This window comes from Carassius gibelio, chromosome A24 (genome assembly GCF_023724105.1).
Source record: "Carassius gibelio isolate Cgi1373 ecotype wild population from Czech Republic chromosome A24, carGib1.2-hapl.c, whole genome shotgun sequence".
In the NCBI taxonomy this organism is placed as follows: Eukaryota; Metazoa; Chordata; class Actinopteri; order Cypriniformes; family Cyprinidae; genus Carassius; species Carassius gibelio.
In genome coordinates, this window is record NC_068394.1 from 10,431,160 (window position 1) to 10,455,315 (window position 24,156).

The 24,156-nt window shown below is 37.4% G+C and overlaps 2 protein-coding genes across 10 annotated transcripts in view; both read left to right on the forward strand.

Moving 5' to 3' along the window:
• The window catches only part of LOC127945882 (RAB11-binding protein RELCH homolog), a 42,057-nt gene extending 36,234 nt beyond the window's left edge, over window positions 1–5,823 (forward strand). For 8 of the 9 annotated variants that reach the window (XM_052541973.1, XM_052541974.1, XM_052541977.1 and 5 more), the window contains 5 exons: window positions 676–814; window positions 1,026–1,142; window positions 3,480–3,568; window positions 3,844–3,914; window positions 5,178–5,823. In XM_052541973.1, the coding sequence (XP_052397933.1) occupies window positions 676–814; window positions 1,026–1,142; window positions 3,480–3,568; window positions 3,844–3,914; window positions 5,178–5,298 (537 nt within the window). In that variant the 3' untranslated portion in view covers window positions 5,299–5,823. Of the gene's footprint in view, window positions 1–675; window positions 815–1,025; window positions 1,143–3,479; window positions 3,569–3,843; window positions 3,915–5,177 lie in introns of those variants that run through there. The other variant, XR_008150967.1, reaches the window with a different exon arrangement.
• A 5,065-nt stretch (window positions 5,824–10,888) lies between these two features.
• On the forward strand, window positions 10,889–23,886 carry LOC127945885 (tumor necrosis factor receptor superfamily member 11A). The gene is made up of 10 exons (XM_052541982.1): window positions 10,889–11,162; window positions 14,236–14,308; window positions 14,646–14,771; window positions 14,858–15,004; window positions 16,846–16,930; window positions 17,334–17,410; window positions 17,592–17,696; window positions 17,772–17,821; window positions 18,626–19,346; window positions 22,136–23,886. The coding sequence occupies exons 1-10, from the start codon at window positions 11,088–11,090 to the stop codon at window positions 22,420–22,422; spliced, it is 1,746 nt and encodes a 581-aa protein (XP_052397942.1). The 5' UTR covers window positions 10,889–11,087; the 3' UTR covers window positions 22,423–23,886.
• Window positions 23,887–24,156: the final 270 nt, after the last annotated feature.

Consider the following 24,156-nt stretch of genomic DNA (forward strand, 5'->3'; position numbering starts at 1 on the left):
GCAGACGCCTCAGGGGCGCTTCTGCCCGAGCGCTTTGGAAAGGAGGAGAAAGACGCGCCTAGCGTTTTCCACGCGTTTTTAGGCGCGATATGTGAACGGCCCCTAAGGCGCTCGCTTACTTAGTACGCGCTGAAGACTCGTTGCAAAATGTCTAATGCATTTAACAGACCAGAAATAGAAGATCCTCCAATAACCAACAGGTCCGTTGTTTTTTTATCCACCACTCTCTTGCCATCACCATTATAGCTTACAGGGAATCCAAAGTGCACCCAAACACCAGACCTGTTGGTTATTGGAGGATCTTCTATTTCTGGTCTGTTAAGCGCATTGGCCACCGCCTACCGTGCATGAACTGCTCGCTCACTCAGCGTGTACTGAGTGAGCGAGCGCCTGACTGAGTAGCCTAACATAAACATATAAGTTGGTGTTTTTTTCTTCTTCGGGGGTGTCAGGGGCGTTGCCTGTTACGTCGTTTGGGTTATTGGGCTACCTTGATGAACGCATATCATTATATTTCACTTATATTTCACCGAACGGTTCAATACGAATACGCGTATCGTTACACCCCTAATATATATATATATATTGGGACTAAGGTTGTATATGTGTATTTCAAAATGCATGGAGAACTGTATAGAGAAGCTCTTATTTGTTTTTCTGATATGTGTATATTAGCTGCTAGAGAGAGTGAAAATGCAGCTGGCCTCTTTTCTGGAAGACCCCCAGTATCAGGACCAACATTCTTTGCACATGGAAATCATCAAAACATTTGGAAGAGTAGGACCCAACGCAGAGCCCCGCTTCAGAGATGAATGTGAGTGTCATCACCATATGTTTGCTTATGCAAAGTTTCTCGCTATTTCCACAGACAAAAAAACAAACATTGCGTGTTGTAATGTGTCGATAACAGTACCGTCATGCTTCTGTGACTCTGTTTGCCCTTTAGTGCACGTACATTAGTGCGGCAGAAGTATTTTCTGTTTCTTTCATGTCCTTTTCTTTCTCTGTTTTTTTTTTTTCCACAGTTGTTCTTCCTCATTTGCACAAACTGGCTCTGTGCAACAACCAGCAGACGGTGGAGAGTAAAAGAATTGACATTGCCACTCAACTGTTTGAGGCATACAGCGCCTTATCCTGCTGTTGTATCTTTTATAGTCAAATAAGAGAGTCGTTTCTAAGTTTGACTTACAATTTTGCCTGTTTAGAACCACTTTTTTTTTTACTGTCAATCAGCTTTAATCTTGCCTCACATAGCATGGTTTTGACTATTATGATAGGAATGCCAAAAAATATTCGCCCTCAGACCATCCAAGGTGTAGATATATAGACTATGTTTGCTTATTCAGGGGAACAGATTTAAAGAAATATAACATTACCTCACTTGCTCTCTCTAATGGGTCCTCTGGTGAATGGGTGCCATCAGAACGAGAGTCCAAACAGCTGATAAAAACATTAAAAGAATTCACAAGTAATCCACACAACTTCATTCCATCAACTAACGTCTTGTGAAGAGAAAAGCTGCATGTTTGTTAGAAACAAAACCATCGTTAAGATGTTTTTAACTTAAATCCATCACTTCTAGTGAAATACTAGTCTTCTATACATAGTTTTTTAAATTGTTATTATTATTGTTTATTAATATAATTTTATACAGTTCAATTAATTGAAAACCTGTTTGCGTAAATATGTTGCTCGGTGGGCCTCTGGAAACCTGAAATTTGCGTAAACCAATCAGATTCTAACCCAACTTTTGCTATTTTGGGGATGAGTGTACATGAGGCAGTCCGTAAACAGCCTTAGGGCAATCGTTAGGCTGACCGTTGAGGCTTTTTTCAACAAATAATCAAGTGTTTTTATTGTTTTTGTAAGCCTCGGTAATGCCTAGCGGTTTGCATTTCCAAAATTTCCAGAAGTAGATTTTTCTCTAAGAGGGAACATTTTGATTACAAATTGAAAACCGAGTTGGACTGTACACCTCGGCTGCTGATGTTTGGGAGCAGAAGCCATCTTTCACTGGTTTCTCCACTGATTTTGTGGCGTATGGCAGCTTGCACAGTATAAACACAGTTTTACCTCCTGATTCAACTTAAAAACAGATACTGAACACAGTCTGTGTGGCCACATTCTTTCTGTGCTTTTTGAGCGATGGTCAATTATTTAGCTGCACGAGTCTCCATAGCTGGATTTGCATTCTCACTCTTTTTTTTTTTCACCTTTTTTTTCTGAGAGCTTCATTGTTGCAAAAATGTTTGCATATCCCGCTGGCAGGGAAAGAAAGAAAATAAACCTCAGCCATTTTTGTACACTAAATTGCAGGGTGGATGGTAGAATTTGTCGTTAAAAGCTCTTGTGATGATGTTCGTTTGAGTGAAGAGAGCTTAGCCCAGCCCTTTGGTCAGGATTCCCAGCACACATGCCTTTGCAGATGCGCTTTTGTCTTGTTCTCCCCCATCTTCCTCCGTTTGATGTGATTTTTGTCCGCTGTGTCACAGTTGAGACCCCCCTGTAGCAGTGGCTTGCCCCCCAGGCAGTTTTGCGAAACCTCGTCCTGTCTTGTGTTTTGAGGTTTTGCAACACGATCGAAATGAGGTTGAGTCTGGATCGGTGGACTGTTGTGTATTTACTGAAAAAGTGCAAGTCATTATGGGAAGGCGATAGGGGTTTAACTGTGCAAATTTCTCACGGTTTATATCGAGATTGGCGGTGGTCACTGTTTCGGTTTGGTCGCTTTTAGGGGTGCACGAGCATCAAGCTTTTAGCAGATACAAATAAATTGTTAATCAGTTGCTGGTTTTTGCTAGATTAAGCTATTCTTGCAAATCAAAATTCATACATATTTTGAATCATTTATATTTTCAGATGCATGGTTAGCAGAGTTGTCAATTACATGTGTTCTTTTAGTAAAAATGTAATATTTTGCTCTATTATGAATGTCATGTATTTTCAGCAAATATAGGTATATGTGGTTTAATTATCATTTGTTTAAAATAATTAATTAATTGGTATTTGCTAATGGTATTAATTAATTGCTGTATCATGTAATTAATTGGTACATCATGTAATCAATTTAATTGAAGATTAACAGCCATAACTCTAGGTTTAATATACTTTGAAGTTGTTGTTTTTGTTTTGTTTGGTTTTCCAGTGTTTTTTTAATTTTAATTTACTGAAACTGCCACAGATTAACAACACTAATTATAGGTTGATTATAGCTTTACTTTTTTTTCTTCTTTTTTTTTTGACTTTTTCTGTGTTATATAGTTACAATGTATTACATTTTATCTGAGTTTTAATAGATATGCACTGTTGTGTTGTATCAATAACTGAAATTTTAGGTTTTATCTTTTAAAGTCATATTATATATCATATTTTTTCACATGCGCATATATAATATATATATAATTTATACACACACACACAGTATATGTGTATTTCACAGATATGTTTTACATAGTCTTTTCTTAACTCCGGGACTTCAGTTATTTCTGAAGAACTTATGGTAAATCATTTCCTTCCTGGACTGAGATGTTTGAGGACCGATATGGAGCAGCTCTCTCCGGAGCATGAGGTATTAAATCAACATTTCATTTTTTTTTTTTTATGTCTGTATGACATAATTACAACAACCACCCATAACCTTTAATTAAATACAGACCCATAACATTATATCCTAAACTAGCCCAGTCTTGTCGTCTTAACGTTTTATCACGCTGCATGTCATATAACCCAGTTTCTATTTATTTAATTTCCTTTGCCTAGTAATGTCCAGCTGATGTGCGTGTGTCTGCGTGTATGTCAGACTTCCCAGCAGTGCTCTAAGAATACTCCTCGTTTGTCCTTTAGGTTATTCTCAGTTCCATGATAAAGGAGTGTGAAATAAAAGTGGAGAACAAAGGCATCGGAGAGGCACAAGGGTGAGAAGACACACTCTTTCATTTCATTCATACAGCCACCAGGATTTGTGTTCTTATTTACTGCAAATAGAGCCTTGAATCCCTACATGCAAGAGGAAAATCCAACGAATACAGTGTCTGCTTCTGTACTGGCCACGAGAAAAATAAGTGAACAAGCGCTCATTCAGTTCAGAAGAGTTCAAATAAATAGTTTCACAGGAGTTTTTCTCAAGCACACGTACTCAGGAAGGCTTTTCGCATGCATATTTACTAACTGATCTGTTTGAGTTCAGCTTGGGTTTGACTCAGTCTCTCCACTGCTAGGATTGTTCCCATCAGGCATTGCAGGCCACCGGTTTAGCCACATGATAATTGCAAACCCACTCCATTTGGACTGTGCCTGCAGGCCAGTGCTCATATTACACTTGTAAAGCTGCATGGAATCATACACTGTTATTTATGTAATAGTTTGACTCCAAATTTGGTGCAGTGTTTTTTTTTTTCTTAAATAAAAGGTAGTATAATATGCACCAAATGGGTTTTTATTTGCTGAGGTTTGCGATTTTTAAGAGTTGAATGACTTTGTGAAGAAGAGAGAGGGTATGTACAGTCAGTTTTTCGCTTGCTAAGGACTCTCTCTAGCTGAGGGTTTCCAAAACGAAACATTCCCAGCTTGCGACCACTTGTGGCACTCTTTAAAATCTTGAATCTATAAGATGTGGCTGGATTATAAACAGCACTTGTCTTTGAAATTTCACAGTTGGTATCGTAGCAACGCTTCCAGTGGTTTTGTTGAGATATTTATAACTGTCCGACCTTAATAACGGCAGTGAAGTCTATCATTGTGACTGTCACTACAAGTCATGATCCATCAGTTGAGACTGCCTCTCACAAGTGGTGTGGGTTGTTCTGCCATGGGTTATCCGGGATCTTTTTTATATTTAATTAGATGGCCGGGTGACATTTTTAGGCATGAATGTTTTGTGGGAAACCGTTTGAGATTGTAAAACTTAAAAAATAAGAGACAATGGATTTCTGGTGTTTTTAACCATTAAACAGAAATGGTGGTGATCTGCCAAAAAAAGTGAAACTAAAAAGTGGCAACAGATTTATTGTATATATAATGTAAATATACCAAAATATATATATAGATGTTACGCAGCACAACTGCGCAACTGAGTTCAGCTTTGATAATCAGGAAATTGGGTCTGTCCTTTGCTTTTCACGACCCTTGAGTGGCGTGTGGATGTTCTGACCCATGAATGCTGTTCTGTCTCTTTTCAGGTCCATCTCTATTGCAGCGAGTTTGGTGGGTGAGGATGCAAAGACCAAGTTTCTAAGTAAGATGGGCCAGCTGACCACCTCAGGTGCCATGCTGGCCAATGTTTTCCAGAGAAAGAAATGAAAGCTGCTCGTGGGTGTTTGCCACGGCCCTCCACTTTCTGGGATCTCCTACTTGAAGTCAATCGTCTGCCTTTCTTTTGTTCGCCTTTCATTTGACACTGTATTTTTTAACATATTTATGTCTTAAGTTTTTTTTTTTTTTCCAGCCTCCAAAGAAATTTGCACTCGTGTCAATGTTTTCTTTTTTATTATTATTATTATGATTTTATTTCAGAGGCTTATTTGCATCTTTTTTATTTTTTTATTTTTTTTTGCTTTTTGTTTTGTTTTTGTTTTTTTGGACAATGTGAACTTTATGAAATCGAAACAATCGTCTTGTTGTCTTTTATGTGTTACTGTGTTTCTGGAGAATATTTTCTATAAGTGTGTAAAATTGTCCAAGGGTTTTGTTTCTCTTAATTCTGATATGCTCCAACAATAAATAACTGTAAAATACAGTGAATCGAGAGAACAGTACCCATTATCATGTATATTTGATTCGTGTCATAAGATAATAAAAAGCGAAGACCACTTGTGTACTTATGTACTTCTGATTCGTTGTGTTGTCTTTTTAACTTTTTATCAAGATTGCCTGTCAGATGTTTTTTTTTTTTTTTTTTGTTGGTTTCTTAGACATCTGGCTTAGTCATAATAAATCTGCGTTTAAGGACTTCTGATACAGCAAATCAGTAGCTCATTGTTTGTTCCTCATGCTATCTGGCTCCGAGGTTCATATCAGTTAATATACGCTCTTTAATGCAACTCAATTGTGCCGCATATTTAACACTGAGACAGGTGTTACTACAATAAACGCTTGGCCTTGAAAACCAATGAAAATACATGAGAACATCAAAGACCGGGCATTTGTAGAAAAGGTTTCAAAGTTCAAGGGCCCCTTAATCACATGGTCACAGTTGGCGGGAGGAAATCCTGGCACAGTCCTACAGAAGCCTTTGTTTTGGATCATTTATTGACAGAACAAGAACGAAATTTGCATATTAATTTTAATCTTTAACTTTTTTGTTTACCTTCATCGCTAGTGTAACATTTTTTCTTTCATGTAATCCATGGTTAAAAAAACAAGAGCACTCATATTTGCATAAAATATTTTCTTAAGCTCGAGGTGACCTGCGCATGATTTGGAGCTGATCTATGGTAGTACGTGGAAATTTCATCAGCAGGGATAAGTTACTCATGAACGCGGGGCAAGAGTTGAAGAGGCCTGTGAGTCAGATGCCAGGAACATTTCCAAACCTGGAGAGAGCGCCTGCATAAAACCAAGGGAACATTCTGCCTCTCCGTGTTTTTTTATTCCTGTTGCATTGTTGACTGAGAGCAAAACAAGAGTTCCGGCAAACATGTGACTATTTTGATTGCAAATTCTGAAGGGTTTTGGAGAGTGCCAGGGATTCTCTCTCCTAAAGTTAGCAAAAACATTTTATGAATTTAGGACACAATAATCATGATTATGAGACAATTCAAAACTAGGAGATACTAAAAAGATAAAAAGTCAAAATACAATAGCCATAATCATCCTTACATGAAAACCCAAACTATGGTGCTAAATATGACACACTAAGCCATAATCATTAGATAAAGAGTGACAAAATGTTTATATTATGCGATAAAATTTCAAAATTATGAAATTGTGAAATTATGAGAAATTATAATTATGACATAAATAGTCAAAATTATGACCGCTAAAATTAAAAGAAAAAGTTTGTTTGAATTTGAAATTGTGAGACAAAATGTCTTATTACACGGCTCTGTGGAATACTTGATTCTGATTGGTCAGTCGCGACATTCCGAGGTATGTTATCCCTCGTTATTACGCTGCTCTGTGGAATACTTGATTCTGATTGGTCAGTCGCGACATTCCGAGGTATGTTATCCCTCGTTATTACGCGGCTCTGTGGAATACTTGATTCTGATTGGTCAGACGCAACATTCCGAGGTATGTTATCCCTCGTTATTACACGACTCTGTGGAATCCTTGATTCTGATTGGTCAGACGCAACATTCCGAGGTATGTTATCCCTCGTTATTTCACGGCTCTGTGGAATACTTGATTCTGATTGGTCAGACGCGAAACTCCGAGGTATGTTATCCCTCGTTATTACACGGCTCAGTGGAATACTTGATTCTGATTGGTAAGTCGCGACATTCCAAGATATGTTATCCCTCGTTATTACATGGCTCTGTGGAATACTTGATTCTGATTGTACAGTCGCAACATTGCGAGGTATGTTATCCCTGGATAGCAACCTGTAAAAGCTGATAACACAGACTCATCCGGGTAACAGTGGTCACGCAGTTTTCTTGCTTGAACAATTGTTATCTTGGTGGAAGCTTTGCGTTTGTTTAGCTAATAAAATATTACAACTTGATTCAAAATGGTGTATAATTGTTTAATTATGTCATCCTGGTATCACGGACTTGCTCCTGTTTCATACAAACACAGCTGCTGCCATTTTACTACGATTGTTTTGTACGCTGTAATGGATTATAAGAGAACTAACAAACTGGTAAGGTTTTAAAACTTTTCTGTCTTAATTCTTTTATTTACTTAATTATTTTGTGGTGAAATGTTGTGTAATATGTGGTTTGCCTGCACCGTTTCCCTTAAATGTGCGTTTAGTTTGAATTTGCTGCTTCGCGTCGGGGTCCTGATCACCCTGTCTGGGTTTATTCTGTGAGAGCAACCGGCTGGATGTACATTATCCCTCACATAATTATGATAATTATACTTTTCATAGTTAACTAATAATTAGGTAATACTATTAATAATTATTGTGATTTTAATCTTGTAATTTCTACATTTGATTTAATGATTCTGGGTTAATATGTCTTATCTTTACTCAAGTTTAGCTAAATAATTTTTCAGAATCTTTTTATCTCATAATTCTTACCATTTTATGTCATGATTTCATGACTACTTGTTCCATGATTTTGGCCTATTATGTCATATCATACTTTTTATCTCAAATATTTAGTTAAAGGGTTAGTTCACCCAAATATTAAAAGTATGTCATTAATGACTCTCATGTGTCAAACCCGTAAGACCTCAGTTCATCTTCAGAGCACAGTTTAAGATATTTTAAAATTTAGTCCGAGACCTTTCTGTCCTTCCATTGAAAATGTATGTACGGTATATTGTCCATGTCCAGAAAGGTAATAAAAACATCTTCAAAGTTGTCCATGTGACATCAGAGGGTCAGTTAGAATTTTTTGAAGCATTGAAAATACATTGTGGTCCAAAAATAGCAAAAACTACGACTTTATTCAGCATTGTCTTCTCTTCCTGTGTCTGTTGTGAGTGCGTTCAAAACACTGCAGTTTAGTGATATCCGGTTCGCGAATGAATCACTCCATGTAATCGGATCTTCTTGAACCAGTTCACCAAATCGAACTAAATCGTTTGAAATGGTTCACGTCTCCAATAAGCATTAATCCACAAATTACTTAAGCTGTTAACTTTTTTAATGTGGCTGACACTCCCAAGTCAATCTTTTGTTCGTTATCTGGCTTGGCTCGACACTCCCAAGTCAATCTTTTGTTCGTTATCTGGCTTGGCTCGGTATTCATCTTCAGTTCTCTCTTCACAGCAGTTCAGTCAGTGTACTGTTTGAGTAAATTAATTACTCCGGGATATTGGTTTGTTTTAACTCAGAAGGAGTGTCCGCCATGTTAAAAAAGTTAACAGCTTAACTCATTTGTCGATTAATGCTCATTGGAAATGTGAACCGTTTCCAACGATTCAGTTCGATTTGGTGAACTGGTTCATGAAGATCCGGTTACACCGAGTGATTCGTTCGCGAACCGGACATCACTACACTGCAGTAAACATGCTCACAACAGACACGGAAGAGAAGACAATGCTGAATAAAGTCGTAGTTTTTGCAAATTTGTACCAAAATTTATTTTCGAAAATTCTATCTGACCCTTTGATGTCACATGGACTACTTTGAAGATGTTTTAATTACCTTTCTGGACATGGACAATATACCGTAAATACATTTTCAATGGAAGGACAGAAAGGTCTCAGACTAAATCTAAAATATCTTAAACTGTGTTCCGAAGATGAACGGAGGTCTTATGGGTTTGGAACGACATGAGGGTGAGTCATTAATGACATACTTTTAATATTTGGGTGAACTAACCCTTTAAGCTTAGTTAATTATTATTTAATCTCAATTATTATTTAGTATGTCATAATTGTAACTTTTTATGCAAGAATTATGACTTTTTATATCATCATTTTCATTTTGGGTTGGTTCAGTGTTGTTGTTTTCCATGCTTGAACAATCAGTCTGTTGTGACATCTCTTCATCTGCCTGACATGACATGCATCTGCTTAGAAAGGCCTCCAGGAATTGAGGACAGTGTGTGCACCTGATTTGCATGTGGGGTGGTGCGATAGCTGCATGAAGGAAAGCGCATGGATGCCAAAACTTGCCCTTCAGCTTTCCCGATGACTGTTATTCAAAGCAGGCAGCGGTGGCTTAAAGCAAAGGCATGGCAGCGCTAGGCTTGAAAGCAAGAGGATGGTAAATTAGTGTAAAGTTCTGGCTATGTTTCAATGCTCCGGAGAGCATCACTATCTGCCCCATTCACCCACTTAGACAGCTGCCAAGTGAGCAATTATGAGCTGACAGTTAAGCAAGATAAGAATTACAGGCAAACAACTCACAGTAGTGTGACCTTCTTTTCAGAGAGGCCACGGACTAGTGGACCATTACTTTAATCTTTAAAAGAAACTTTATTTGTCATTTAACTATATGTTGACTAAACTGTGTAAGCTCCTGGACCAGAATACCAATTTGAATAAGAGCACAGTGTCCATCATTTGAGGTAAATGTGCATTTTACAGGAGAAATTAAGGTGTATCTGCTGAAACTAATGGAAAAAAGAGGTGGTATTAACTATAGGCCTGCAAAATATTTAATGCACAAAATAAGGAGTTTGTCATAGTAAACACAGGAAACAGTAAACTACTGTTTTTCTTTTCGCCATAGAACTGCAACCTATCACTTTTTACTCACAGTTGGGAGTTTATATCTGACATTTCTTCTCAGAATGTAACGTTATATATTTTCAAAAGTCGCAATTACTTTTTTTTTTATCCCATGGCGGGAACAAATTTCCATAAGTGAGGCTATGTTCAAATGGTTGGCTATGCTAAACATTTTAAACAGTAGAATACTACAGTTTAAGTTGTCCATAAAAGTCCATAAAAAAGTTTTAAGCTTGGCAGTCCAATCAAATTATGAATCAAGGGAGATGTTATTTAGAAAGTGGAGGGGCAAGTCAAGTGCACTACATTATGCTCGTGTTGCATGTACATTAGACTTAACTTTAGATATATGGGGTTTTAACTGTACCTCCCAACTTAAGTACAATGTATCTTCAATGCACTTTGGCTATAAGTGTAAACTAACGCGATACGTGTGCTTGACGTGGCGCAGTAAACTAAAATGCTACAGAGTTGAACACTAGTGACTGACAGTGATTGTCTGGTTAAATGAACGTCACCCCGTTTATATGTGGACGACTTTGATTACGAAAAATAGGAGGAGCGTTTGAAAAAAAAAAACTGAGCAGCTTCTACTTGACTGTAGTGCAGTGGAAACACAGGGAGAGCAGCAGTCGAGGCGTGGGTGAGTGAATATCATGGGATATGCCCTCAGCGAATGAACTACAGCAGTCTGGAGCTTCATCCCAGAGCGCGCAGACGTCTGCTGCTGAACCTCACTGGACGATACAACAGCACTGAAGCTGAGACTACACGATCCTGATTTAAAGTTTAGAATAATGAGAGTGGATTTTTCTGCTAGTTGGATATTTCAAGGATGGATCACACACTTGGTTCTTGCTCTGTGCACGCAGGTAGGTTTGCTTAAGTGTTTGCAAATGATTATTAAAAAACAACTTTGTTTTTGAATTGTATGGGATTAATATAAACTTCAGCTATATTTTTGCACTCTGTTTACTGGAAACTTCTTGGTCACCTCAGAGCTAAGCTGCATTATTCCCTTCTATTTATTTCAGCGCTTTGTTGCGGAACCGTGTTGTGTACATTTAGCGCTTTAGTTACGATTCGTGAATCACTCGTTCTTTGAGTCTTTTGAGTCGGACCTTTGCAATGAATCTCAAAAACCTGATCGCTTCGTTCGATCTGACTGAATCGCCCCAAACTGTTCTCGTGTCAACAAGTTAGCGTACTTTCAACTCTTTAGGACAAGTCGAGTTCGTAATGATCAAGATTCGGTAATATAGTAGTGAACTGAATTGACTAAAGGGGCGAAAAGTAAGCGGAAATGTTTAAAATATAACGTTAACTAATAATGCAAATAAATGTTTGTGACTTTGACTGTTTTGTCAGCACGCGCACTAAACGAATTGGTTTATTTTCTGATGTGAATTAATTTATTAACATTTTAACATTATTAAATCTAAGATTAATTATGGCCGCAACAAACTAAACACATTAATTACAGTACGAATGATGACGAATTATGAATTTATGAATATTTTTAAACGGCTCATTGATATGAACTGTTCAAAAGAACCGCAACAAAAATAGACATCTTGTCACAAATTTAGTCTGTTGCTTAAAACTGAGAAGACATACCTGGACAAAAGTGTTCTCTAGGCTGACCGCTAACTAGGTTTTGAGACACATCCGCACTCTGTTCCTCCCTGTCAGATTTTTTGTACACTTTGAGGGTAACTCCATGGATATGTGTTTCTGGCATTGTGCTTTTTCATAATGGTGTGCAGGTGTTTTTTTTTTTTTTTTTTTTTTTTTTTTTAATAAATAAGAGATCAATAAATCTTCCCGCCTAATGTAAACTTGATACTCATCAAATGTAAATTATCATTACATTCCCAGGAATGGAGTAAAACTCCAACTCAAAACTCCCAAACCCTCAAAAACTTTTGTTCCATGCAAACATTTCTGGGAAAACCCCTTATATTGGAATTTGACAACATCTATTATATTCAGGTTTTGTGGAATTAGCTAATTTTACAGTTTTTATTTTTCTTTGTCAGCCAATTTTCATTCATATTTTCACTCATTCAGTTTTTTTTCTGAGTTATCTAATGTTAAATCAGGCCAAAGGTTTTCTCATCATGTTCTCTTTTGCATCACATACAGGTCTGAAGATGTAGTTGCCAGGTTGTGTTTCGTTGAACTAATTATAAGCTAAATTATTTATAAATGACTTTAATTTATATATTCACAGTCAGAATACAGTAACACAACATTGCTATCTAAATGCAAAGCAGATCACATGAGTTGACTGAACTGAGTCATTAGAACTGAGTTATCTAAGTGCTTCTGCTATATTCAGTGAGATCCTGTGAGAACAGATTTCTCTCTGTCCTGTGCATATTTTCTAACATATAATTTTTCAGGGCGTCACTGACCATGATCTTATATATTTAGTCAATGAAAATATGTTTTGTTGCCCGAGTATAGCCTTACATTCAAATGTAGAGGATCAGAAATGACCTCTGGACATTCCTTTGGGTTTCCTGTGTTTTTTCACACGTGTCATCAAAAGGTCTTTAGGTCCTTCAGCAGTGCTAGAAAAACCCTCAGAATAGCATCTTTAACTATGTATAAGATCTTAATAGAACCAAAGAGGAGAATATTTTCAAGTATTCAGTTTATTTAATGTTTATTGTAATGTACTGTGTTTTAAATTTAAAGGTGATTTCAATAAAAAAAAGACATTTATACACTGCAGTAGGAGTGTGTGTGTGTGTGTATATATATATATATATATATATATATATATATATATATATATATATATATATATATGTATATATATATATATATGTATGTATATATATATGTATGTATATATATATGTATGTATATATATATGTATGTATATATATATATATATATATATATATATATATATATATATATATATATATATATGTGTATATAGTACGGAGTTTCATGTACATCAAGGAATACAGGACACAATTTGTTTCATCATTTTAATAAATTGGGTTTTCTTCCTGATGAATATCTGTTTTTGTTTTAGTGAAGTAAACTAGTCCCGTGTTTATAAAAATCTTGTTGTCATCAACAAATCTGATAAGGAAATCTTATTTCCTCGTGAATTTCCATTAGCCCACGGATTTTTCCAACTGGCATGATGGATAAATCCATTGATCCATGATCAATCCAGGAAACCTGAATAGGAAAATGTTTACTTCTGCTTTTTTTTTTTCTTTAGAGGGATAAAGAAAGCTTTTGTATTTCATAAATTTTCTTCTGTAGTCCCTATACAAACAACTCTTCAATTTCTATCATTTGAAAATATATGTTGGCTAGAATACAGAAAACTTAGGCTTGAAAGCAATTTATTTTTCAATGGACATTAAAAAGTTGAATTTAAGCATTTTTTTTTTTTTTTACCTATTTTAACAATCTACAAATAAACATCTGGTACTTCATCCAAGTCCTATTCACCTCCATGACAGCCCAGTATGCTGACCTTGGCACTATTTTTCTTTTTTATTGTCTTTTACATGAGTGACAGCTAGATTTTCTCAGATTTGCACTGAATTAAAGGATTGCATTTATTTCTGCCCTGCTGTTAAACCGTGGAATGCTTCTGTGGTATCTGGAGGGATGTGGGTGGTGTTCTTTGCTTTTCTTCTTGCCTTTTTCTTCCTCTAAGTTGGGCAGTAGCCCCTCACCATACACTTACTCCTCTACTCTTTCAATCCCTGATGCTTTTACCACTCAAATGATCCTTATCTATCTGTCCGTCATAAACGTGTGTTGCTGTTGATGTGACTTGTTGCTGTAGTCTGGCCTTACGTTTTGTCATTTAGCAGATGCTTTTATCAAAAATGACTTTTAAATGAGGAACATCACAAACAAGAGCTAATGCATTTGTTTAACCTTTGTTGTAACTCTTAATTTTAGGCAGGACTGGCCATTATCTGCCAACAAAATGAATATGAGCACAACGGGGGATGCTGCGGAAAATGTGAACCAGGTGAGCAGGAATACAGACTAGTTAATTATAGTATGTAGGAGACACTATAAAACAAACCATACATTCATTTTATGCTGTGGGAGTGAAGCCTGTCTGGGAAAAATAAGATCAGGTCTAAATCGGCTCATTTTTTCCCATTTAAAAAGCAGAAGGATAAGAAAAAGAGGAAGAGGCCTACACACACCCAAACGAACTAAAACTTAACTTCCACTATAAAAGTCACAAGAATATCCTCTTTTCTCATTATGCCTTCACTGACCTTTTTTGATGACTTAAAGAGCAAACACATTTCAACTTTAGATGGGCAACTTATTGCATGATTTTTCTTTGCATGTAGGGAAATACGTTTTTGCCCATTGCGACGGCAGCTCGAGCACAAAGTGCCGCGTTTGTGGCCTTGAAGAATACCAGCCGCACTGGAACAGTGACACTAAATGTATTCCTCAGAAGTTCTGCGACGAGGGTCAGTGTCACATAATGTGTGTAAAGAAAGAATGTTGTTTCATTTTGCATTATATTTTGACACCATGCACCAATCCTTCTCTACAGGTAAAGGATTTAACCGCACTCGTTTACACAACCCTACAGCGGATGAACCTTGTCAGTGCAAGCAGGGTTTCCACTGCTCTCTGATCAACTGCGAATACTGTGAGGCCATTCAAAAATGTCCTGCAGGAGAAGGAATCGTAATGGGGGGTAAGAGCTTGTGGTGACTCCACATTGATAGGGTTGTTCATGACATGAAGGTGAGCATAGTGACGAAAAAAGTGACGTGACATTCAGCCAAGTATGGTGACCCATACTCAGAATTCGTGCTCTGCATTTAACCCATCCAAAGTGCACACACACACAGAGCAGTGAACACACACACTGTGAACATACACTCGGAGCAGTGGGCAGCCATTTATGCTGCGGTACCCAGGGAGCAGTTGGGGGTTCAGTGCCTTGCTCAAGGGCAAGTCGTGGTATTGCCAGCCCGAGATTCGAACCCACAACCCTAGGGTTAGGAGACAAACTCTAACCACTAGACTCCCAATCGACTCCCCATCGACTCCCCATAGACTCCCCATAGACTCCCCACTGACTGCCCCTAGATTCCCAATAGACTCCCCCTAGACTCCCCATCGACTCCCCATAGACTCCCCATCAACTCCCCCCTAGACTCCCAATCGACTCCCCCCTAGACTCCCAATCGACTCCCCCTAGACTCCCCATCGACTACCCCCCCCAGACTCCCCATCTACTCCCCCTAGACTCCCAATCGACTCCGCTTAGACTCCCCATCGACTCCCCCTAGACTCCCAATCGACTCCGCTTAGACTCCCCATCGACTCCCCCTAGACTCCCAATCGACTCCCCCCTAGACTCCCCATCTACTCCCCCTAGACTCCCAATCGACTCCCCCTAGACTGCCCATCGACCCCCCCCACACTCCCCCTAGACTCCCCATCGACTACCCCCCCCCTAGACTCCCCATCTACTCCCCCTAGACTCCCCACCTACTCCCCCTAGACTCCCCATCTACTCCCCCTAGACTGCCCATCGACCCCCCCACACTCCCCCTAGACTCCCCATCGACTACCCCCCCCTAGACTCCCCATCTACTCCCCCTAGACTCCCCACCTACTCCCCCTAGACTCCCCATCGATTCCGCCTAGACTCCCCATCGACCCCCCCCCAGACTCCCCATCTACTCCCCCTAGACTCCCCACCTACTCCCCCTAGACTCCCTATCGATTCCGCCTAGACTCCCCATCGACCCCCCCCAGACTCCCCACCTACTCCCCCTAGACTCCCCATCTACTCCCCCTAGACTCCCCATCGACCCCCCCCCCCCAGACTCCCCATCGATTCCGCCTAGACTCCCCATCGACCGCCCCCCCCCCCCCCCAGACTCCCCATCTACTCCCCCTAGACTCCCAATCGACTCCGCTTAGACTCCCCATCGACTCCCCATAGAATGATAGAATTTTAATTTAAGGGTGAACTATCCCTGTCATAAGCTTATTTAGAAGTTTGAAGTTGGATCATTAATCATATGTCTTATAGATTGATGAAGTGTACCCGTAATTGAGAGTGCAGTAAATCAGTGGCCGTTCCAGCTCTGTGGTTTGGAGCACAAGGTTTAGAGCCAGATGGAAAGGAACACTATAATACAGTTTACAGAAATGGATCTGGACACACTGTCGTTTACTTTTTAACTTTAGCATCTTGACATTCACACTGTAATTAAAATTAAAAGACATCACAAGGCTTTCTGTAGACCATCTCTGCGTATATGCTCTAGCTATCCGTCATAGATAGATAGATAGATAGTGGCCGGATGGATGGATGGATAGATGTATAGTCAGACTGAGTGATAGATAGATAGATAGATAGATAGATAGATAGATAGATAGATAATGGTATATAGAATGGTAGATAGAACGATGGATTATAGATTTATAGAATGTTAAATAAGGATATATTATTTGAATGTGTTTAGTTCAGAAATCTGTCTCTCTGTCTATAATTCTTTATCGCTCTCTTCATTTTAGAGACGGGCAGAGCTTCCTGTGTACCTTGTCAATATGGATATTTCTCAGATTCCATATCAATAGAAGCCTGCAAGAAATGGACAGAGTGAGTATGCCCTTTAATCTAAGCTTAAAAACTCAATACAATAACAACTCCACAGGTTTGACAACAGCTGCGAGTGTGTGCCACAAACATGCCTGTCCTCTGAGTCACACACACACACACAATTGTTCTTTAAAAGGACTCATTTGCAAAGTCACAGTTCTCATTCTCACAGGCGTTGTTTGTCTAGGGAAGGTCTCAGGCATGCTCGGTCATTTTTTAAAGCCCCCGCAGTCTTACCGCACTGTGGCATTATGATTAATTTCTCCACCACTTCCTCTAGAAAGAGCCCCTTTTCTTTTTGCTCTTTGTGTTTGTGCTTCCTCGTAGAAGAGAAAATCAGACTGTTTGGCTGCCCTCTTTTGATACGTCTAATTCTATTCTTGATATATCTAATTCTTTCCAGTTGTAAAGCTATCGGCAAGACCGAGAAACAGCCAGGAAGCTCTAAGACAGATGTGGTGTGTGGAGTCCATTCTCCTGGTAGGTTATTTAAAATGTTTATGTTTGGCCTCAAAATATGCACGGGTACTGCAGAACTAGTGAAGCTCAATACAGTGATTGAAATGATAAAAATGTCCTCTATAATACCCTCTATAATGATCTGAATAACTGAGAAGCTTCACAAAGCGGTGTGATGGATAAACCTCCTCATCCTCCTCAGGCATGACACCCTGGGTGCTGGTGGCCATCCTCGCGGTCATCATTGTGGTGTCCCTGGTTGTTCTCTTCTTGTTTTGCTGCAAGGATAAGCTGAACTTCCTCTCAGGTAAAATTAGTTTGACATTTTTGTGGTAGGTTCTTGTCTATGTTGTTGATTAAAGCTTATTTTCTGACACCACAGTAAATCTACGCACTTGCGTCCAAAACCTGAAAGGAAGTAGGAACCAACAGGTAAGTAAGAATCTGAAAACTGTAAGCTTTTTAAAACAATGGATTTTGATTGGCTGTCAATGTTTTTATCATTCATCAGCTGGAAAAAAAAATATTCTGAAAGCGATTTCAACAATATAATTCTTCGGTTATTGTTATAGTTGAAGTGTAGACTGCCCTGTTATCATAGAATTATAATGATTATTAACCCTCATAATGCATTAAAAATCTGTATTGTATTTTTATATTTATATTTATATTTTATATTTTATTTTATAATTATTTTAAATTGATATTTATTAAAATAGTTATTTTATACATTTTATGAATTTGAATGCAGATTTTTTTTTTTTTACTAAAACCACACTGTATCTGATCAGCAACTTCTCATTAATGAGTGAATGTTAAAATAAATAAAGTTTCGAATTTTACCTTGCTATTACATTGTTTTTACTTTATTTACCCAGCTTTTTTAAATAAATAAAAAAACTGAGAAATTTATATTTTAGAAAAAAAAAACAATTATTCAAAGTATATTGATTTTTTCAAAATTGATAGTATTTTATTTGAATTTATCATTGTATGAAATTTATATGTATATGTATATAATCTGTTTTACCAGTTTTAACCTCATTGGAATTCATAGAATTTAATTAAATTCCTTTGACTTTATAACTCATCATTGCTCAAAACCAGCTTTTTTTTTTAGAAGGGTTTATGCATCTCTTCTGGGTCAGAATGAACCCAATTGCATTATGAGTGCTAAAACATTATAGTTATTGATATAGTTAACATACTTATTGTAACCAGCTTTCCTTCTTTTAGGAAACTGGGACTTCATACCACTGTGGCAACGGTCCACAAACCCTCCCTCTGATTTGCCAAGAACTAACTCCCCCAGAGCCCCTGATCACACATCCCAGCGCCCAATTAACCATTCTTGATGAAACCTCGACTTCCACGGACCGCGAGCAGGACCAGGACCGAGCCGAAACCTCATCGGGCAGCTCCAGCGAAGACTCCGGAGTTGGATCTGTGTCTCCTCTGTCAGGCAGCTCCTGCAGCTGTGCGCTTCCCTTGAAGGAGCCCATGGAGGTCGGAGAGAACGAGGACTGCAGTCAGCTGGTGGCCACGGGTTTGGCGACATGCTGCTCCTGCAGGACAGAAGACGCCATTGGAGAAAACCGGCAGACCGTCGACCTGAAAGAACCTCTGCTGTGTGAGAGCTGCTCGTCAGACGTCCTGCCAGCCTGCGATCACGTGGGTCTGCAGCGCTCCCAGGAACTCTGTCTGGACTATAGCAGCCCTGCTGGCAAAGAAGCCATGTCAGAGATGAGAGGCATCTATGGGGAGCGAGGTCCGGTTGAAGAGCTGTATAGACAGAACGAACCTTGTTGCTGCAGCATAGACTCCACCACCGTCCCACCTCTGTCATCGGTCAGCTCTAATGAACAGGGCCTTTCACTGATCCACAGCGGTGACCACAAACTGTCCGACCCCGATGCAGACTTCCAGAACCAGTGCTCAGAATCCACTCTCACATCTGGTAAGACATTATCACATGCAAAAATAGTGACAAAACATATGAAAAGCTGTCTGTGCGTCTGAGGCCTTTGAAGCTGTTGCTTCATAGTGAAGTGCACGCGAATCTGTTAAACTCATTTAGCACGTGTTTGTTCCAGATTTACAAGCACTGACCATGCGATTCTGTTTCTGTTGGACAAATATGGTATGATATGATGTGAAACATTGGAGGAGATCAAAGTCATGACGTCAGAATAGCAGGTGGAAATCATTTCCATCTCAGTGCTTTGATCGTGAAACAGCTGGCCAAGCCAACAAACTAGCAGCACGCCATTGTATCAGCTGATGTGTTGCACTGGTTTTCTGGCCAAATATCACGTTTCTACACTGATGGATCCCTTATGTAAACTTTTAAAAGTGCTAGAAAACAGACATTATTAAATATTAATCTTTATTTACCAATAGGAGTAGCAACTAATCAATAGAGTAACTATTAATTAAAGATTATAGAAATAATACAATTTGTTATAATTTTGTGTGTGTGTGTGTGTATATATATTCTTATTTGTATAAATAACTAATATATAAAAATATTAAATATATATATAATCTAATATAACCTATATATAATATTTGAACTCTATATATTTATAAATTAGAAATATAAATGTATTTATATGGGGGATACGATGCAAGGATTCATTAAAACTCTTAAAAGTGACAGTAAATGATACAATAAAAAACAATTTTAAGTTGAAGTTTGAAACTTTTGAACTTCCAATTCATCAAAGAATCCTGTATCCACAAAAACAGTTAGCAGCACAATTGTATTAAATATTGATAATGATAAGAAATGTTTCTTCAGCAGCAGATCAGCATATCAGAATTATTTCTTTAAGGTTCACGTGACACTGAAGACAATTCATGAAAATTCAGCTTGGCCATCACATTATTTTAAATTGCAATATTTTACAATATTACTGGTGAGCATAAAAAAATCTTCTTCCAAAAACATTCAAAACTCAGAAGTTTTAAACTGTAGTGTTAAAATATTTAAAATCATTTATAATAATTATTTAGATAATTTATCATCATAAGTACTGGCAAAATAAAGCTTTACATTTCAATAACACAATTACTTGACAGTGACTGTGTTACTTGTATTCCATCCTATTGTTATTAATCTCTGCAGAGGAATTACACAGTATTACTGTATGTAAAATAATGTAGGTCATCACGTCTTGTAGTAAATAATTAGAACAAGCTCGTTTAAGTCATATGCATTCCATTTAGTCATGTTTGTGAAAATATGGTAGGAAGCCACCGCAAAGAGTGGGTGTAGGGTCCTTTATGGACTAGCAGCAAAATGACTAAAAGATGTGTGAAACATGAGTCACTGAGAGTTTATGTGTATATTCCGATAAAAAAAAGGAACCAAATAATTGTCACAGTTATGGACTTTTGTTAGTGTTCCGGTTCTCATATCTTCCTTAACCTAGTTTTCCTGAGTTGCCCTGATTAGTTAATTTTGTTCACCTGTGTCTTGTTAATTAAGTCATTAGTCCCTCTCTTGCTTTTGTATACATTTCTATTCTGTCCTTGCTGGTTATTTTTTATGATAATGTTGAAGATGTTGATTTCTGTTTATCTCCTGGTTTTCTTCTGCCTGTGGATTTATTAAAGGATGTTCCTGTTTATTCCTTCTCCTGCGTTGTGTGCTTTACATAGCCATATAATGATAATCTTCTCGTGTTGAATTTTTAAGTGGAAGGAAGCAGTTTTGTTGCCCAATAGAGGTTGACACAAATATATTTTTGCCAATTCAGTGCTGACATGGCTTTATTAGCTTCCAGTTTATAATGAAGACCATTTATGTTGACCACTAAACATCTAAAGTAGTAGCATAGCGTATTCACGTGTGTCAGCAACACTACATAGTAGTTTGGCATCTGGTTGCATTAATATGAATCATCCTTAATGTTCTTGTTAGTCTTCCAGGGTTATAAACTAAAACTAATATATATATATATATATATATATATATATATATATATATATATATATATATATATATATATATATATATATATACACAAATAACTCATACTAAATAAATGAAAAACAACAAAAATTCAAATGAAAACGGAGAATGTAGAAATAACTAAAAGCTAAGACTGTATAGACATTAAAAGAAGACACAAGAAAAAAATGACAAAAACACAAAACAAAATATAAAAATTGCAAAATAACAGTAAAACCTAAAAAAAACTATGTAGACGCATTAAAACTAATAAAAATGTTGAAAACACAAAACAAAATTACTATAACTAAATGAAAATGAAAACTGAAAATATAAAAAAAACTCTAAAAAAAACTAAAACCTAATGAAAACTTATAAAACATATATATGTATAGTTTATACATAAAAAACTAATAAAAAGTAACAAAATTACTAAAACTAAAAATGTAAACAAAAAATGAAAATAACAAAAAAAAAAAAAATTACAAAAAATTGAACTAAATGAAAATTTAAAATATATAAATTAACTAAAACCTAAAACTTAATGATATAGACATTAAAAAACTAATAAAAATGACAAAACAAAAAAATTACTAAAACTTTTAACTAAAATAAAAATAAAAACAGAAGTTAACACAAACTGCAATAGTACATCAGTGTTGCTAAAATAACACTGGCGTTAATTCGTCTCCAGGAAAGGAATATTATGATACTTAGTTAATGTAAATATAGTAGATATTTCTGCCACCATCCACTAACACTGGTTCTAACTTGTTGTCTATTTTTGGCAGGTCAGGTGACAGGAAACAACAACACTACTTTTATCTCCAGCGGGCAGGTGATGAACTTCAGCGGTGAGGTCATCGTGGTGTACGTCAGTCAAACGTCCCTGGGGAGCAGCGAAGGAGCAGACGAACCCTTCAGCTGCCCGGTTCAGGAACAATCCAACGATGACAGTTTTCAAAGTGAGCCCAAATCTAACATAACCACAACACCGCAGGCCAAGAGCCGGAACGGACACCTGGAAAAACACCTGCCCGTGCAGGAAATGACCAACGACTGCTCCTGGCAGAAATAAAAAGCTGCAAACATTTCCTACTAGACTGGAATTGACTTTGTCTCTTTTTCAAATGATTCTCATTGGTTAATGACGGGCATTCGACAGCCCATATAGCAACTAGAGTGCTATTTCATGAAAAATGCTGTGCATTTGTTTATATCGTATAAATGAGCTACTTCTTTTCGGTTTTGCGGTTTCAGCTTTGAGAGGATCTCGCCGATGCTATAATGATCGGATGACAGTAAAAGTCAAGAACATTGACCCCAGAATGTCTCATTTTCAGACAAACTCTATGTTGAGGAGCCAAATAAAGAGCGGCTTGGTGCGACAAGAAGCCGAACTCGGGCCAAAGACGATGAAAACCCAGCCAGATAAAGCACAAACACATCCACCACAACAAAACCACCGTGTTTTTCACCGTCCCTTTCTCGTGGCCTTCTGAAATTAAGCAATCATACCGTACCTCATTGCAAGAACCATTTTAGGATGATGGTTAAAAGTTAGTAAAGTGGAAATGAGAAATGGGGATGCTGATTTGTGGTGTCTGTATTTTCTAAATAGCGTAATTTGTAAATGTTAATCATTTTTTGGGGTTATTTATCGTGCTGATTTTGTGCCTGGCAAGTCAGTCTGACTGGAGCAGAATATGTAATCACAAACATTATTCACAAGCATTCAATGTAAATCAACGTTCGGAGACATGAGTAGTGATTTTCTCCACCCATTACTGTAAATAAAGCTTGTTTGTATGAAAACATTTCTTTCCCTTAAATGAGAGTGTGATGGTATGAGAAAGGAATTTGGGTTAGTGATAAGCAGTGTTTATTGCTTGTGCATCACTAACCACATGTGTGGTAAAACCTCTGTATTCGAGTAAAACCAATGTTGACATAAAGCCTTCATAAATAGCGGTGAATGGCTACCAGCTGTCGCGAGCTCAATGCAAACATGTACTCAGGAGCGCAATGTTTAGCCACTTGAGGTGAGAATTCCACCAAAGGCCGCTGGATGTTTAGCCGTGATTGGAATAATCACGAGTCTGCGATGGCAACAGAAACAAACACCGAGTTCTGTCTGTTTTTAATGTGTGGCTCTGCTCAGAGAGCCGGCTTCAGGCACGCTCGGTGACGCGTGACTAGCGATGACTGTTGAGTTGTCCTGCCATCTAGTGGAATGCTACTGAATCCTAAAGGCAAATGCATTTACAGAAAAATAATAAACATGACAAAGACAAAATGTTGTTTTCGAAATTCATTTGTATGCTTTTGAAATTGATGTATAAATTATAAATATTATTTGAAAAAAAAAAAATCTCAATATTGGAGTAAAACGTGTTCAATTCCAATTAGTTTTTTTTTTTTGTAAAATGTAAATGTTTTTTTTTTTATTTGTAATTTGTGTTGTTCATAATAAATGCACATGCATGTAAATATACATGTAGATGAAATATGCATGTACATTAAATAATTAGACAACAGTATATGTTTTTAATATGTATTTGTTTATTGAGATATTTCAGTTATTTTTGTATTATTATTCCTATATAACCATTTAAACATTTGGGGTTGGGCATATATTCATACACTGATTTAGTGTTCAAGAAATGTCTACTATTTTCAGTGATGGAAACTATTGTGGTTTCTTTAAAGAATACAAAGTTCAAATGAAATGAGCAGCATTTATTTAATAATATTTGAATATATGAAAGCTTTTGTAACATTCTTAGTGTCTTTACTGTCACTTTTGATGCTT